The 17,691-nt window shown below is 32.8% G+C and overlaps 1 protein-coding gene across 1 annotated transcript in view; it reads left to right on the top strand.

The window, feature by feature from the left end:
• Positions 1-17,691, top strand: part of LOC130445914 (protocadherin-like wing polarity protein stan) — a 50,859-nt gene that overhangs the window by 12,114 nt on the left and 21,054 nt on the right. The window contains exons 2-5 of the mRNA XM_056781817.1: positions 10,910-11,487; positions 13,287-13,517; positions 13,643-13,972; positions 15,153-15,712. Coding sequence (XP_056637795.1) covers positions 10,963-11,487; positions 13,287-13,517; positions 13,643-13,972; positions 15,153-15,712 — 1,646 coding nt within the window. The 5' untranslated portion in view covers positions 10,910-10,962. The remainder of the gene's footprint in view (positions 1-10,909; positions 11,488-13,286; positions 13,518-13,642; positions 13,973-15,152; positions 15,713-17,691) is intronic.

Raw genomic sequence — 17,691 nt, 5'->3', positions numbered from 1 at the left:
ACCATTCGCGTAGATCACCAAAGCTCTTTTGAAATAAGAAGAGGACTAAGACAAGGGTTTCATTTTGTCGCTATCTTTAATTTGTACTTTAAAGAGATATTCAATAAAGTTTTATATACGCTGATGATTGTGTCTTGGTTAATGTCACAATATACGCTACGCTGATGATACTCTTTGAACAGGCAGCTCGTTTGATGAACTACAGAGATTCGTGGACCTTTTGTTTTAGTCTTCCAAACTTTATGGGCTAAAGCTTAACACAAAGAAGACTAAATAACCAAATGAACCAAAAGAATAAATCAAGGTTAACAACATATAAGTTAAAGTACCTCTGCAGCCATGATCTTAACTTTGATCTGCGTATGTGGATGACACCATGTTATGTCTCTCCAGTGTTCTTATATATTTGAGATGTGGGTTTATCGCCGTATTTTAAAGATAAGTTGTATCGGTAGAGTTACAAACATCGATGTTCTTGAGCGAATTTCATGTGATACGCAACCCTGTAAATACGATCTTTTTCTCTTGATAATGTAAAACAAAATAATGGGTAGGAGAAAGTAAAGAAAGCAATGATAGTCAGCATTGGAGTCAACCATTGACAACACTCACTGCATGCGAAGAATACTAACGAAAAAAAAAGTGATATAGAACTGACGGTACTAACAACTAAACATTACTATTCACAGTTTTCCCCACATCAAATTCATTATCTATAGTTTAGTAATATTACTATTAGTATATTACTATACACAAAAATTTTAGCATTAATATTTTGAAGTATCTCTAGAATATCCTGACTTTAGACTACAATTTCTTGAAAACATAAATTTTCAAAAATGTATGCCAAATTGTCCCCACAAATTTATACTTTTTCCAAAGTAAAAAAAGTTGATTGTGCAACAAACTAAACTGGATACGACCCTTTTTAAGTTGTATCGACCTCTCTTATATTGTAATAAATAACGTATGAGAGAGTAAAATTTAACAAGGCTTCCCGTTTTAGCCGTGAGTCATCAGCACACCTTTCGGGATTTAACAGAGGGTCGGATAGAAAAACCGAATGTTGTCTTGAATTACACAGACAGTTGGTAATTGTGTAGGGGTGAGCGACTTTGAACGCCATACCTGCAGATAATTTTTGACGGGGCTTAGGGTAAACGTAATAAGATATATTGCGATGGCGTGTGTCATGTGACAAGATTTCTACAAAATTTATTATTCGAAGAACAATATAATGGAGGTTGACTAAGTATATACTTCTTCCATTTAAAATTGTAGAAAAGCGGCATTGATTGAGCAGCATACTCGGAGATGATTACTATTAGAAGGTTGGAAACTAAGTAACTTTTTACTAATAGAGAGCTTTGCTCTATTTTTTGAATAACTTATGTTAGTGCTGTACTTTGCCATTTGTTCAAATGTTCAAAATGACCACCATTCACTTCTTGACATTAAACGAAGTGATTTTGGAATTCTCGTACATTTTCTATAACTTTGGGAGTTATTTTATTAATTTTTTCCGTTATTGTTGTTTGGTGTGTTTTTTTCTGATGGAGCGATATTTCATATAAACGGAACGGTTAACAAACAAAACTGTAGATATTGGAGCAGAGAAAATGGGTGAGGCTCACACTCAATATCTTAGAAAAGTGAACGTTTGGACTGGTATAATTAACAATAAAATTAATGGTTCTTATTTTTTCGAGGACTTAGATAATGATGAGGTTTATCTAGATTTTTTGATTAACTTAGGGCCTACATTTCAAAGACTTTTTCCAGATGCTAATAATCCAAATGAGATAGATCGTACTAGTTACTACCAACAAGACGGAGCTCCATCGCATTTTGCAGGTAATGCTAGACATTATTTCAAAGAGGATTACTTCTTAAATTCTAAAGTATATTTTAATAGACCAGACAATATTGCTGATTTAAAAGTTAAGATAACGGAAAAAATTAACAAAATAACCATTGAGGTCATACAAAATGTACGAGAATTTCAAAATCGACTCGGTTATTTTCAAGAAGTGAATGGTGGTCATTTAATTTAATTGTTAAGTACATTGAAAAGTTTATTATCAATATAAAGCGACATTATTATCTTCATTCTACGTAAAGTTTTGTGACATTATCAATATTTTCTCAGTTATGATTGCACCAATTTAAAAAAAATTATATTGCTGAACAGACCTTTCCGACAACACACAACAACACGACCCCCTTTCTTATTTAAAATTTTCGAGTGAGTGTTTATAATTCAGAAGAGGTGCTTATAATTCAGAGAGGGTACTGGAGGGGGATAATAATTTCATATTGTAAATTGTCAATTTAAGAATAAAAATCGACCTGTCTTAGGTTTTTTTCACATAGTACTCACATAATAACTCTAAAATTTAATTTATTGCATAAATATGGACCGCATTGTATACACGTTTGTCTCTACCATCACTTCTTCATTTATCTGAAATCGCTTTCCATAAAGACATTTGTTTAGGAAGCTAGATCAAGTGAATATGGAGGATAAAGCAGAAATTGTAACGGAATAAGGCTAATTTTTTATTAACAGCGGACGAAAGGTGAGACGCATTGTCGTGATTGAATGATCCTCAAATTAGGTTATTTTTTGTTACTTTTGCCATGAAAATATGTGAGGAAACCAACATGATAACATAATATCGACCATATATTGTTTGTCTTTTTATAATTAATCGATATAGACAACTTTGGTATCTCAAAAAATCATGGCAACGACCTTATTCGCTAAAAAACAGTTTTTGCTTTTTGCGAACACCTTCCTCGGATGAATTCTATATATAATTGTTTGTTATTGGACGTAAAAAATAATATTCAATTCAAAACTTTATATCGTTGAACAAAAACCCCTTTCCAACAAGGTGCCAACACCTTTCTTATTTAAAATTTTCAAGGGAGTGCTTATAATTCAGACAGGGTACCGAGGGATATTTTCATACTGTAAATTGTCAATTTTAGAATAAAAATCGACCAGTTTCAGGTTTTTTTCACATAGTACATAATAACGCTAAAATTGAATTTATTCCATACATATGGACCGCATTGTATATCAATTATTTTCTGGATGATTTGAAAAAATTCGCTGGACTGACTATGTAGAATCATGAAATTAAAACTTTTTTGTCAAACTACCCCCGAGTATTAAAGGACACTTTTACATTTCAATGGAATAAAACTTGTCGTTGATGTCAGCAGGGAATGGGTATTATGATTTATATTTCATGTTATTTGAAACAATTCTATTCTGATCATTAAAAGTAAAGTTATTTTTATTGCTTTTGCTTGGGTAAAATTTCTCTATGATGTTGTTAAAAGCAGAAATGTGTCCAAATCTATTCCATGTTGGACAATACTTGTGTGATTATAACGGATTTAGGCACAATCTACAATTTAAATTTACCATGTTCAAATATATTTTATATAAAGCCCCGTTGGATTTCTCAAATTAATTTTCTATAGTTTATTTCAGAAAGGTGTAGAGTAATAAAATCTCATTAGGTATCCAAAGTGACCACAGAGTGACCCAACGAATATTTAAGCCACTTTCATTAATTGGCATTAATTTCATTGTAAAATTCTTTCTTTTTATCAAGTGCAGGTAGTACCACCCGGGTTGGGGTCAATATATGGGCTTAGCCTATTATTATCCATTCACAAACACCGAAAATAATGTGCCAAAAGCGTGCTGGTAAGGTACTCGTAAAATGGAAAGAATTTTATTTTAACAGAATAAAAATTAGCATTATGTACATACTATTAGGTACACTTATTTTTTATAGAACATTATAAAAAAATACATTGTACAGAAATTAAATTATAAAAAATCATAATATTCTTCGTCATCTGAGGAACTGCCATCTCCTCTTGACGTTATAATTAACCTACACCTATGGCCGACACCTAAATTAAGCCGAACTGACACAATCCCCCATTTTATTACTCTATACCTTTCTGAAATAGACTATAACTATCTCGCTACTCCTGATAGGAATCATTTAAGATCTGTTAACCAAATATTTAGTTATACAATGTGTCTCTTATTTTATGCTCCATTAAAGTATTGTTTCGGATTACCTAATTTCTGACTTATATTAATGTGATTGTGAAGAATCATAAATCTACCTACTCATTATTATACTCGTATTGTATTGTAAGATTTATTGTAGAGTGACCGTCCTCAATGTCTTACCCAAGTTGGTCCATATGTCCCTTAGACACTTCGAGTTCCATTAACTTATCAAATTACTTACCCTTATTTGTATTGATGTGACGTGAAGACCTACGACAACCTAACCTAACCTAACCATAAATATAATTAATTATACCTTTTGTATACAAAAGAATATTAATATTCAAGGGAGAATAAACTTGCATAGATTGTCATATATAATCTTAACATCCAACGAGAACAGTAGTCAGATTAATGAAACAACTTTATTTATTTATATTTCATGTTAATAAATAGTTTTTTAAAGTTATGAATTAAGTTATTTAACTTGCTACATTTTCGTATATGCCTCTAATAATTAATTCTCTTAGTTTAAACGTTATTTCACAATCTTACTAAACCTGTTCTTAATTTTATTTCATCATAGCGGTTTCATTACGAAATGTTAGCTTGTGTCCCACCGTATTTATATATTTCTCAGCATATTTCAATATTTGAACTGTCTCGGTGTCAGATGCAGATGCAAGAGACCGAGTAAACAACCTGTTGTGTGGAATGCTTTAATATTATACTAACTAGTCCATAACTAAATATGCCTTACAACCGAGTTTCTCAAGAGTTTAAAACTTGGCGTGCGCTGCCCTTTTTCTATACCTACCTGATAGTACCCTCCACGGTTTCTTCGACGCTATTTCGACCTTTAATTAAACGTAACCTTCAGCACCAGCGGCGTACTGTGAAACGAAAATTGGTAGTCGCTGAAATAATATATATTAAAATTTGAATATCATTGATTATACATAATTAATATCTTTGAACCTTATAGAGATCATTAATTTTAGTTATATCATATTTGATGTGAATTTCTTCGTAATTATCGAATTCAATGTCTTTTAAGAAACAAGAAATACAATTCTTCTTCTTTAGGAATGATTTGAATAATAGAAACAGACAATGACAAAGTTTAAAAACTATATTATTAACATGTAACTACAGAAATTGGTCATGTAACTAACTGAAATATTTACATTTGAACAGTGATGGATTTACAGATTGGCTGCTTGTCGGCTATTAATCTTCTGCCGCCTATAGTGACCTCTGAATTTCGATACCTTGGTTTACAATTATTCAAATTACATTTCTTAACAAAAAAATCTCAACATTATTATATGAAAATCAAGGGTTCATGTAAGATCCTTAATTATATTCACAGCACCTGTTAAAAGACATTATTTTAAACAAAGTTTAATTATGTACTACTTTAATTAGGTAAGGTACGTTTTAAAACTATTCAACACTTATATAATAAGAATGAAGCTTATACATCGAGTAACGTTTATTCATATTTTTTATTACATTCACAGTTTAACAATATCATCATCATTCATAATATTGTACGAAATAGGTAATAGGTAAATAGGTCTTCACTTTTTTCCAGAAGGAAAAACTTCTCTTACCTGAACAATTTTAAGCTGGTATCCACAGAGCAATACGAAGTAAAAAGTGGAAGGTAGCTTTGAAAGTGTACTCATTCCCGAACTTATTCTGTTTCTAGATCATTAGGGTACAACTTTTCCAGAAAAATATTGTTAGAATCTCACTCAATTTTGTATCAAATGAAAATTTCAAGTTAAATCCGTTTTAGGCCTCTTGCCGTTTTGTTAACGCGCTTATTATATTTGTGTATTTTTCTAGTATATTTTTTCTACACGCTTAATTCCAACGCCGTTTCTTCAAAAAACTTGAAACTCTCTTGTTCGCCTCATCAAAGCTCATCTTCTTATTGTGAATATTTTGAATTTTCTGAATGGAAATGAGAAATGCTATTCTAAATGTGCCGCCCCATGAAATCTGCCACACTACTCAGCCTGCTGGTAAATCCACCACTGCTTTGAAGTGATGTTGAATTTCATTGTCATAGGTAATAACGTATAATATGATAAAGTTAAAATTATTAAAGGGGGTTATGTGAAAAAATAGTTGGAGTATGTGAATATAGTAATCCATAAAATGGTGATTGTATCAACTTTTATTCCATTGCTTCCGAACTCACTGTATACATCAAACGCCTACACTTAATGGTATACACCACATACGAATTTTGACTTTACTCGATAACGGATTAGAAAGTAATAATTCCTATATGAGCAGCTTTCCTTACATCTCAATATACAAGTTGTTTTTCCTTGAAGGAGCAAAAGCATTTTTACGTGTTTTAATACAAATCCTCACATGAGGCAAGCTTTCGACGACTTCGCGACATGCACTGAATGCTTTTTACTACTCCACATGTTTCCGTTTGCAAACATTTTGAACGTTTTCGTAGCCGTAATTCCATTGGAAAACAATTCAAGCAAACTTGTTTCTCAACTCTCTTTTCCTTAGTCAATATTACCAAACAAATAGCTGACAAACACACACCCATATAGAATTTTACGATGGGCCCAGTATAGGCCCAGACTGGGGCCAAGTATGTACAACTCTGGTCCTAGCTTGGAAGCCATTATTGGCCCAGACTTGGTGGGACTCTTGGATGATAACAATGCCCCTCGCTTGGTTTGCAAACCTAGACCAGGCCTGGTTGCCTAGATAAACCCAAGACTGGTCTGCAGCCATGGGCTGGGATGGTTGCTTGTAAAAATAGATTTTTAATACATTGTTAATAAAATTATAGTTTTATGTCAAATATCTATTAATGCACTCTACTAATTAAGGTATATACAAATATTACTTAAATAATTACACTATTATATATACTATTTTTATTCATAAAAAATATTACTTTTAATGTTAAGATTATGGATAAGATATAAGAACAAAACTTTATATAGTAATTCAGAATTCTGCAAAGCCTGGCTGACTATAGGATGACTGAGGTCGGTTACCCAGAGTTCAGCCAGGCTTGTGTGAATATGGGATGTCTGAGGTAAGGTTACATAGAGTTCAGCTACTCTTGGCTGAGTATTGAATGGTCGGGGCTAAGTTACCAAGACTTCAACCAGGCTTGGGCCATTATTTGGTTGCCAAGGCCGGGTCTTTCAGCGGTGGCACTGATTGAGATATAGTGGTTAATCTTCATACTAATATCAAACTTTCATTTACCAATTTAGGTAAAAAAATGTTACCGATTCGATTTACGCGAACAGGAATCGCCAAGGTTAGTTATTAGTGGTGTTAGGGGTTTTCTTTCTTTATTACGTGTACCGATACAATTTTGATTTCTTACCAAGGTTACTAAAAATACGTAATCTAATAAAATTCACTACTTCTGTCGAATGAATGGGTATTACAAGGGCTTCTTTAAAACTCGCAGTGGTATATCAATTTTGCGATTGTAACTCTCTGATACTTCCCTGGTGCTTCAATAAAGAATAAAGTATTCTTATATGTTCACAATCTTCTTTTTCACCTTTGTCATCATCATCTATTATTTGAATCATTTTTAATAACCAATTGTACAAAGATTTTTCATTTTTATGAATACCCCTAAAATGGACATTGTTTTAAAGCTAAGAAAAATTCGATTATTTTTTTATTTATACTTTATTTCTTGGGGAAAATATGAACATATTTTTGAAACAAATGTCAATAATATCAAAGTAGTAGAATAGATTTTGACAAACTTGGGTACAATTCGGGCCTACGAAGGCAAACAAACAACATCTACGAAGGCTAACAAACAACATTCGCTCCTGGTAAGCATTTGTTATTCGATCATATTTTTCATATGTTCCGCAAAATACCCGTTGTCACTGCCTGAAATCACTGCCCACTAAACCATTTTTTAAGTTTGCAAATAGAAAGAAAACGAAGGTAACCAGACGAACATATCGGTTGTTTTTTTCCTCAAGTTTGGCTCAAAACGTAGCAGCAAATTAGTATAATATTCGTGAGATTTTAATTTCACAATTCCAAATACACCATTGGAATACCAACATACTGTCCGATCGTGGCTTTTTCCTTTTTCCTTCATTGGGACTACATTCTTTGGTCCACTGTGTGCCCAATGACAATTAACTCAAATTATATCTGAAAATATCCCAACCCTAGTTGAATTTTAATGTGGGTTAGCTTTTAATCAGCATAAGGAATCGTAGCACCTACCTTGCGTATGTTACAAACTCGTTTGCTTGAAATATTCACTTCCTTAGTTAACGTACTTTTCTCCAACGATCGCTAGGCGTAAGGGCACGGATTTTATTAACACTCCATGTTGTAATTTCCATACGTCTCGCGGTACCAAGTAATTTAAATTTGTTCGGTTAAAACTATTTAATATATAATTTTACCTCATTTCATCATATTTACGCATCAGGAGCCTCGTATAAATTAAAATGTTTGCGCCTATGATTGATAAATGTTTTTGTTATTTCTTTCCATTCTTGCAGTGAAGTTAGTTTTTTTTTTCAAAAAATTGTTCACGCCTCAACAATCTTCTTGGTTTGGTCTAGATACACGCAAAAGCATTAAATAGAAAATAACATCCAACATCTAGAATGTAATTGCCTTTTTCTTCCGGTATTCTTAATGTATATATATATATATATATATATATATATATATATATATATATATACCATAAGTTACCGTTGAATCAGAAATAACTCTTCAATAAACTGCACATAGATTACTTACTACCATTTAGTAAGTAAGTTTAGCAAAATTTGAATGAATCTAATAGCTTCTAATCGTTGAATTCCTATGAATCTAAGTGTGAAAAACTATACAAATGGTATACAACGTATACGAAAAAAAATAGAATAAACCATAATTTAGTTTGAAATACATGATAGCACAGTTTTTGGTACAAAGGTTTATACAGATTGGAAAACAGAAAAATATTTATACCTTGTTATTCGACTTTACTAGATTCAAGTCAAAATTTAGTACACACATTTATGGTATGGTATACTAGATTAAACCATTTCGTTTAAATTCAAAATAAATATATACGTTGTATATCCACAATGTAAGTCTTTCATTTCTATTTCTAACAGCGGCAAAAACGGATGAGCAGTGCAAGTTTTTGACACGCTACAATGAAGACGGTGATAATTTTTTTCTCAAATAATCATGGTGGATGAAACTTGGGTATCTTACAACACTCCAGAATCTAAACGGCAATCATTTGATTGGAGGTACACTTTGTCGCCAACCACAGTTAAGCATAAGTAAATTATGACACCTCATAAAATCATGTCCTCCATTTTCTGGGACAGAAAAGGCTTTTCGCTGATTGATTTCTTACCACAAGGTCGAACAATAAATGAACATATTTACTGCGAGACCATAATGCTCGAGCCCACAGTACGACGTGTGACATTTGGCTGGGACTTTTTTGAACATCCTCCTTTATTTGGTAGCCAGAACTTCAGCGTGATAACAAGCTGAAAGAAGAAATAAGACAAAGAAACCACATGGTTGAAAACACAGGCGGCAACATTCAATGAAGAAGGCATACAAAAATTTGTACCTACAAAATTTCGAAATCAATGTAATAAATTAGTTTAACAGTTTTAGATTTTTTTATAATAAATATTTTTTCTGTATCTGTACACTTTTTTTATATAATCAAACGAAACTTCATGGTTATACTTCGTATACAAATACAAGTAATGAGACTATTAAACCAATTCCCTTTCGCACTATTACTAATTTTGGTAAGTATATGGACCTCCAACAGCACCCCTCGTCATAGTTGATTGTATGTCCTTAAACAATTGAAAATGCCTTACTATTACGGAGCTTTTAATTTTGGATAAATCTGACGAAAAGAGTGGCTGTGGTAACACTTTCTGAAGCAAAAAATGTACTTCGCGATAGAGTACCTGATTCACGGCGGATCTCGGTGGAACGGACTCCGTATAAACCACTTAATGGCTGTCAAATCAGCAGACAAGCATCGTTCTGGTTTCAGATTTCCTTATCCGAGCCTTTTTTGGTCTTAACTTTTTACTCTGGCGCTTCGTTTTTAGATCGTACCAACTTTTATAACCCATAAAAATGCAATAAAGCAACATAGGATCTTTTACTGCCTGACGAAGCGACACTATTGTTGGTGAAGTGAAGGTATTTAAGTGGTAGAGTATTTTTTCATACAGGGTTATGTCAAAAAATTACTATATAACATTCGATCATTATAAGAGGTGTAGTCTTGTAATGGTTCGATTCCAAAAGGTATAGTTATTATGCATACGTCTATTCGTGCGGAAACTCCATATAAAAACTGTCAAAGAAGAGATAAAGATTGCTGAAGGTCACGAGCAACTCCATAAACACATAAACAATAAAATGTTGGAACTTCTCTAAAGACACAGTCTCAGGCCCCAAAGCACCAAGCCTTTTGAACTTGTGTGTAAAGTTAAAGTGACAACTGATGTTTTCGATTTAAATTTTAGTTGTAAATAAAATGATTGTTCGAATTAGTTGTTTCATAGTACCATAAATTTGAATGGGTTGATGCTTCAAAAGTCTATAAATCGTTACTCCTCCATTTTCGCTCATATTTGCACATTTATTAAACATTTTGCGTACAACTCTGTTACGTTTAATAAATTCTACAATACTCAACATGGCTCATGTTTTGTATTCAACCAGTGAACAAATTTACATAAAGCGCGCTTTCGATTTCTTTATTAAAAGACATTAACATTTACAACATTCCTGATCGATGTATAATAATATTTTACGTCCTCTTTTTTTCAGTTATAATGAAGCCACCTCTACTTAAAATTTAACGATGTGCTACCTATCAAAAAATGACCAAAAGACATCCTCTTATGCCTAAGAGAAATCAATTACTATACCTGTTTTTGTTATTTTTATCTCTCATACAATCCTCCCAATTTTACTTACTTCTATTAGAGGATACAACACCAGTCGGAAATGTAATATTCAATGCCAGCGTCTATCGTCTAGGGTCGGATAGAGAGTACAAAATAAATGGGAAGAGATCAGCCTCTTTCGTATTTTCCTTAGTAGAAGTTCATCCAAAAACAGGACAAGTAATTTTAAAAGAACAATTGCAATGTGATGGATTATTTTATCCTTATTTTTTCACAATCCACATAGACTCAACTTCGAACAGACTGAAAGATATAAACTATTATAGTTTACCTTTGAGGATTTTTATTGTCGGCAAAGAATGCGTGAATCATAACGCGGATGATTATTCATATTTGGACGAATTTGGAAGATCCAGGAGGAGTTTAAGAAATATTTGGGGACCTTTTTCGCAGCTTCATCCTTCCGTTAAAGAAAAAATCAACGAAGCTCGGCAATGGGTATGTATTTATGTTGAGAAGTTTAACTATATATTAACGGTATACGCGGGTAAACTTTTATAGGTTAAAAAATTTATACAAGTATTAATACTATCCAAAACCACCGAAAATCTTAGTTAATTATTTAAGTACAATTTTATTATTGTATATATCACTTGAATAATTTCTGAGATTACTTTCACTAATTTATTTCGTTCTATTCACTACGACTATTCATTTAAAATTAACTTACTGCGCTACATAAACTTATTTATATACTACAAATAGAATTCGTTAAAGTTCTAGAACAAAAAGAAATAAATGAACTAATTAAATAGACTCTCCTAGAAATAATTTAGAAGATATACTGCAAATAACTCGTCCGCTATAATAAAAAGTACTCAAAAGACACATCAAATGCTCTTCCGCCATTTGTAAAAAATGCTAGAGACGCCACGCAAATTCCATTGTAGCTGGACAGGGCCGGCCCGAGGACCCATTTCGCGAGCTCGTTCGTAACAATACTATTATCATCACTAATGTAAGTTTAAAAATTGAAAATTTTCCATATCTAAGATTTTATATGCTCCCAATACGAATTATTATTATTGGAAAGAAGTTTATGCTTAAAGCCGGTACTATACGATGCGGTCAACATTTGCGCCAACATTCACCTTCCAACGTTGGCTGGACCTCACCTAAACTCACCTAAAGAAATTAAAACGTGGAAAAAGTGGATGATACTGGCAATTGGCCAAAAGGAAAAGAAGTCTTGGTTCAAACTTCGTTCCAATGTCGAGTACACCTTTGACGCGGGTCAAAGAACCGAATTTCTATGGCCAACGTACCATTGCCAATATTAAAAGCAAAACATGCGCACCACGACCACGCGATACGTCCAATCATACCAGCGTCCAACGCTGGAATCATTGGACGCATAGTGTGGTACCTACTTAATACTTTTGTTTACCCTACAGCAAGAGAAAATTAATAATTTATTCATACTTGAATATCTAGGAGTCTTTTGTATATTACTGAGCATACAATAATGACTATCTAACAAAATAAAATTCAAATTTATAATAAGCAGGGGGCTAGAAATAAGAATTATCTGGAAATTGTAAGCTTAATTACATTTTCAGAGGTTATGTTAAATTTAAGACATTTAAATCTCTTCACACAACGTTTCAATTATCTTTTTTATTTATTATTTTTATTAAATGTTGAAGAAATATATCGTTTTAACTCTAATAATCATTGGTTGCTTACCTGGAATAACCCGTTATTGAATACTTAAGACGCCGTTAAATACTTGAATAATCATTTTTACACGGAAATTATTAATACAAAATAATCATGCCAACATCTAATCGGGTTATAATTAAAAATTTTTCTTGAAAAAATCTTTTGTAAAAACAATCAATCTAATACTGTCACCCGCAAGTACCTTTGTACTTTGTTATAAATATGTGTTTCTTTATAGTATATTGTATTTATTTGAAGCAATAATAGACAAGCCTCTTTTATCTTCTTTCACGTTTCTCTGTTTTTAGCTATTCTCATTTTTTAAAGCTACAGCGATATCATTCTTCGAATTTTTTGGTTTTCCTATGCTTCTTTTTATTTCTCTATCCTCCATAATATAAACTGTATGACCAATTGTATATATTTATCTTACCACTTATTGCATCCACTGCCACCTAAACTTTGCGTTTTGTTCATGAACTAAATTATGAGATAAGTACAATCTATTCAGTTAAGAATATTATAATAATATAAATGCACAAAAAAATTTTAATTGGTTATAATTTTTGTCGTAGGTATCGGAAACTTACGCTTCTTTTGCTATACCAACCGCAGGAAAGTGGCAAAAGATCTGCTTAAGACAAAGTCAATACATTAACTCTATCACCGCCTTCCTTCCGAATACTATCAGCAGTTATTGCACTGTTGAATTCCATTACGTCAGCGATGACAGATTCGAAATTGAACGAAGTCAAGGAGATCTGGTAGCCAGCAAGGATGTTTGTATAATAGAACCACTTTGGAAGGTATCTTTTTCTCTTAAGAATTAACCAGAGATATTTCCACTTAAAATTGTTTGATGTGATAGAAAATCAAGCATTTTGAGCAATTAACCTTTCATAATAACTAATATTGTATATATTTATTTTAGGTAACAATATTGTTCACTGCGATATGTCAAAACATATCCGTTTTAAATTCAGAACATCGATTGAAAATTGTTTACCATCATCAACAATTCAATGACACAGATATCGCCAAAAGAGTAAGAAGAGAATTGAGGAATCAGTCACCATTTTTTGAACAGCATCTCTACGTAGCTAGCGTTCTGGAAGAATGTGATCCACCGGTAGTAGTTACCACAGTGAAGGCAAGAGACCCAGAGAATAGTCCAATAACATATTCCATGACTAGCTTATTAGATTCTAGAACGCAGGCTATGTTTGATATTGACCAAAAAACTGGAGTGATAACTACTAAGGTAGGTTGAAGTGGTCCTAGCTTGTTATGTTAAACAGATTCTCACTAAAGGTATATTAGGAGGATAATTTCCATCTTGGTATAGTATCAATTGCTTATTCAGAAAGAGAGGCAGGAATCTATGTTTAGATATTTTAGTTTCATGCACTATGGTGGATTGAGGTGGAAGCAATCTGATTGAGTTTAATACAGCAAAGATCTAGGCTGCTGTTTCTACAAAAAAGGCTGGCACTGCTGCTCAGGATTTGGTCCTGTCTGGATATAAAATATCACTATCGCCGCAAATTCGCTTGTTGAGTGTTGAGGCTGGAAGCAATATATCCTAGCATAGTTACGTGGCCGATTTAGCCAAGGTAGCTTCACAAAAACTTGGAGCCATCTTTAAGATCAAAAAACTCCACAACAGCTACTAATCCTCTACAAGGCCTAGATTCGTCCAACTCTGGAATATTGCTCGCACATTTGGAGCTTGGCTCCCAACCATAGCCTGAAGATGCTGAACTCAATACAGAAGAGAGCATCTCGACTTATAGGCGATCCAGAGTTGAACAGAAACTTAGACAGCTTAGAGCATATAAGAAAGGTCAACGACCTGACTGTTTTACCGATACTACCATGGCAAATGCTCTTCCAAGCTGTCCAACGTAATCCCACACAGAGCAGTTTTTTATGACAGGCAGACTCATGAAAACCAATTCGTCTGCATACACCGAGAACGTCATTTAATCGGGACTCATTTCTTTGAAGAAGTGCGAGTCTGAGGAAGCAGCTACTAAAGCACATCTCTCAATAATCAAGTATTGGGTGTACAATCTACTACGTCATACTTGTAATGTAAATTTCAATTTTCTAACTTCATATTCGAAACTCAACAACCTCAAATACTTTTGGGTATAGATTTCAGTACAAAAAATTTGCCCGGAAGAGTTTAATGCATAATGTCCTCATATGACTGGGACTTATCTTGTAGGACAATAAAAATTTTAATTAATTCTTCATATTCTTGAAGGAACAAAAAGGGTATTACTGAATTCTCTATCTAAACAGAAAACTGCCTTCTGTACATAACCGCAAACAATTCAAAATCGTTATTTTGGATTCTACTTAACCTTTCATATTCTAAAAACACAATCTTCAATATTTGTATCATTATCTTCTTTAATGAGACGTTTTTGTTTTAGGTTCAATTAGATCGCGAACTCGTGGATGTTCATTATTTTCGGGTAACCGCGATGGATGATAGTTTTCCTCCCCGCTCTGGTACTACAATGCTGCAAATAAATGTTTTGGATGCTAACGATCATTCTCCAACGTTTGAAATGATGGAATATGACGCCAGTATAAGAGAAAGTGTAAATGTTGGTACTACTGTAATAACCCTCAAAGCGACTGATCAAGATATTGGAAAGAACGCCGAGGTAGAATACTCTATAAAGAGCATAAGTGGCGGAGGAAATTCGCCGGAAAGTGAGGACAGCAATGCCTTCAAAATTGATTCCAAAACTGGTGTTATTACAACAAGAACTTTGCTAGATAGAGAAACAACAGAAGTTTATACCTTAATCATACAAGCATCTGATTTGGCAACTCCTCAAACTGCTAGAAGAACATCTACTGCTAGCGTTGTTGTACATATCTTGGACGATAACGATAATTATCCCCAGTTTTCTGAACGTACCTATACTGTTTCGCTCAACGAGGATATTAACTACAACGATAACCCTGTAGTTGCACATATCAAGTAAGTTAATTAGTTTCAGCGGCAACTGGAAGAACAGGTTACGTGATAAATATGTAAAAACTAATCTAAGGATGTAGGATCAATTTTAAATTTGAAGTTCAATTATTCAAATTGAAGTATGTTCATCGTATATTCAAAAGGAATGATTTAAATTTAATATCATGTGTGTGTTGATTTTGTCTTATTTTACAAAAAATTGCGTATGCTTTGTTGTTTTAAAATGAACTCCTCCAAAAAAGTAACGCGTCTTCCATAGACAGAAAGTGATGTACACATATTACTTGAACGAACTAAGAAATTGAAAAATACAGTACAAAAAATACTGAAATTAAATAAATCAACTTCTTGAGTTCTAATCACATCATGACAACGCTGTTGCATACTTTTGATCAAGTTCTCTAAGTAATTTTGAATCCAAATGTCCTACTTAATCATTAACTTCTTTTGCAGTTGTTGGAGGTAGGCTGGTATCAAACTATAGATCTTACCCTTCTGTAAAGTTTAAATCAGGGTTGCATTAACTAGTGATGTAGGCTTTTTTCCTTTTCTTTTATGAGTGACAATTAATGTAGAACTGAGTTTTAAAAAAAAGTCTATAGTATACGAGTCTGAATGAAGTATGCAAATAACACACATAGAAATCTACCTCACCATACTCTAAAATTGATTTACAAGAATATATTGCCAGTGTTGAATAAAAAAAAATTGCAATACTTCAGTATAAAATATTTATTCTGGTAGCAAGATTGATGCACGAGTAAAACTAAACTGCACTCCAAAAATGTTCATAAACGACTACTGAGATGTTGAATCGTAAGCAACACTGCAAACCGATAGAGGTTAGGACCTTCGAAATGTTGACCAAGAAATATAAAAGTAATTCACAGGTACAGGTAACAGCAATAGACCTTCTACAAATTGTCACTCCTAAAAGAAAAGAATACTTAGAATATTACGTGTTTTTATATTTTCCCACAGTATCCTTGACAATGACCTAGAAAATATCTACATCAAAGGTACAGAAAAATATTTCAAAAGTGATGTTTCAACAAGATTTCAACAAGAGTCTATTGCGTTATTTATCATTTTAAATCTACCTCTAATGAAGTCCACAGATGCCTAATAAGCGCTCTCACTCTAACCCGCAGGTTAGAATGAGTTAGAATTCTGGCATTTTATTTATTCTAACTAACTAACTCTAATCTTTATTTCTGTCGCTTCGTTTTTTGTATTTTTGTTAGTTTGTAAGTAGTCTAACAGTAATAATATTCCTCTAACGATGATTTTGTAAGCAACGCTGCTTTTTTTGGTGGAGTGTATTTTAGATTTATTTTAATAAATCGAGAGACATTTTCTCTTTCTAAATATACGACAACGTCGCTCTTTCTCTCAATAAATTTTTGAGCAGCAATAATATTTATTCATTTGTATCTTATGAATTTAGTAAAGAGATTAGAAATAAAGAAGGAATACTTTTAATTCATCTCTTATTTGTTTTTTACTTATTTTTTTTTTAGATAAACGTTTTGATTCAATTTCAATTAATCAGTACATTTAATGTCCAATTTCTTTTCCACAAGGATGAAAATTTGTTTGATAGCTCTGTACTCTGTTAGATCTGGTCAAACTAGTACATACTTATTTTATTTCGAGCAATTAGTAAGGAATTCCAGTATCAATTATTCTGCATTTATAACTTCTAGATAAAGATTAGAAAATATGTTTATTAATGTTTGTAGGGACCTTTCACGGTTTTTAATGTTGTTTACAGCTCAACCATCAATCCCACTCATTTTAAAAACTCTAGAATGTGGGATGGCTTTAATTGCTAGAGATCTTTGTCTTCTATTTCATACGCTCCCAGGTGCAGTTCTCTGGAGTTATGTAGTGTTTCACACTTCGAGAGAATGTGGATTGAGGTTTCGTTCTCTGTGCAACAAAACCTGCACGCCGCATTATCTGCTAGGCCCAGCGTCTTA

The sequence above is a fragment of the Diorhabda sublineata genome, chromosome 1, assembly GCF_026230105.1.
Source record: "Diorhabda sublineata isolate icDioSubl1.1 chromosome 1, icDioSubl1.1, whole genome shotgun sequence".
Taxonomy (NCBI): Eukaryota; Metazoa; Arthropoda; class Insecta; order Coleoptera; family Chrysomelidae; genus Diorhabda; species Diorhabda sublineata.
The sequence above is the reverse complement of the archived record's forward strand: the minus strand, read 5'-3'. Positions and strand labels throughout refer to the sequence as shown.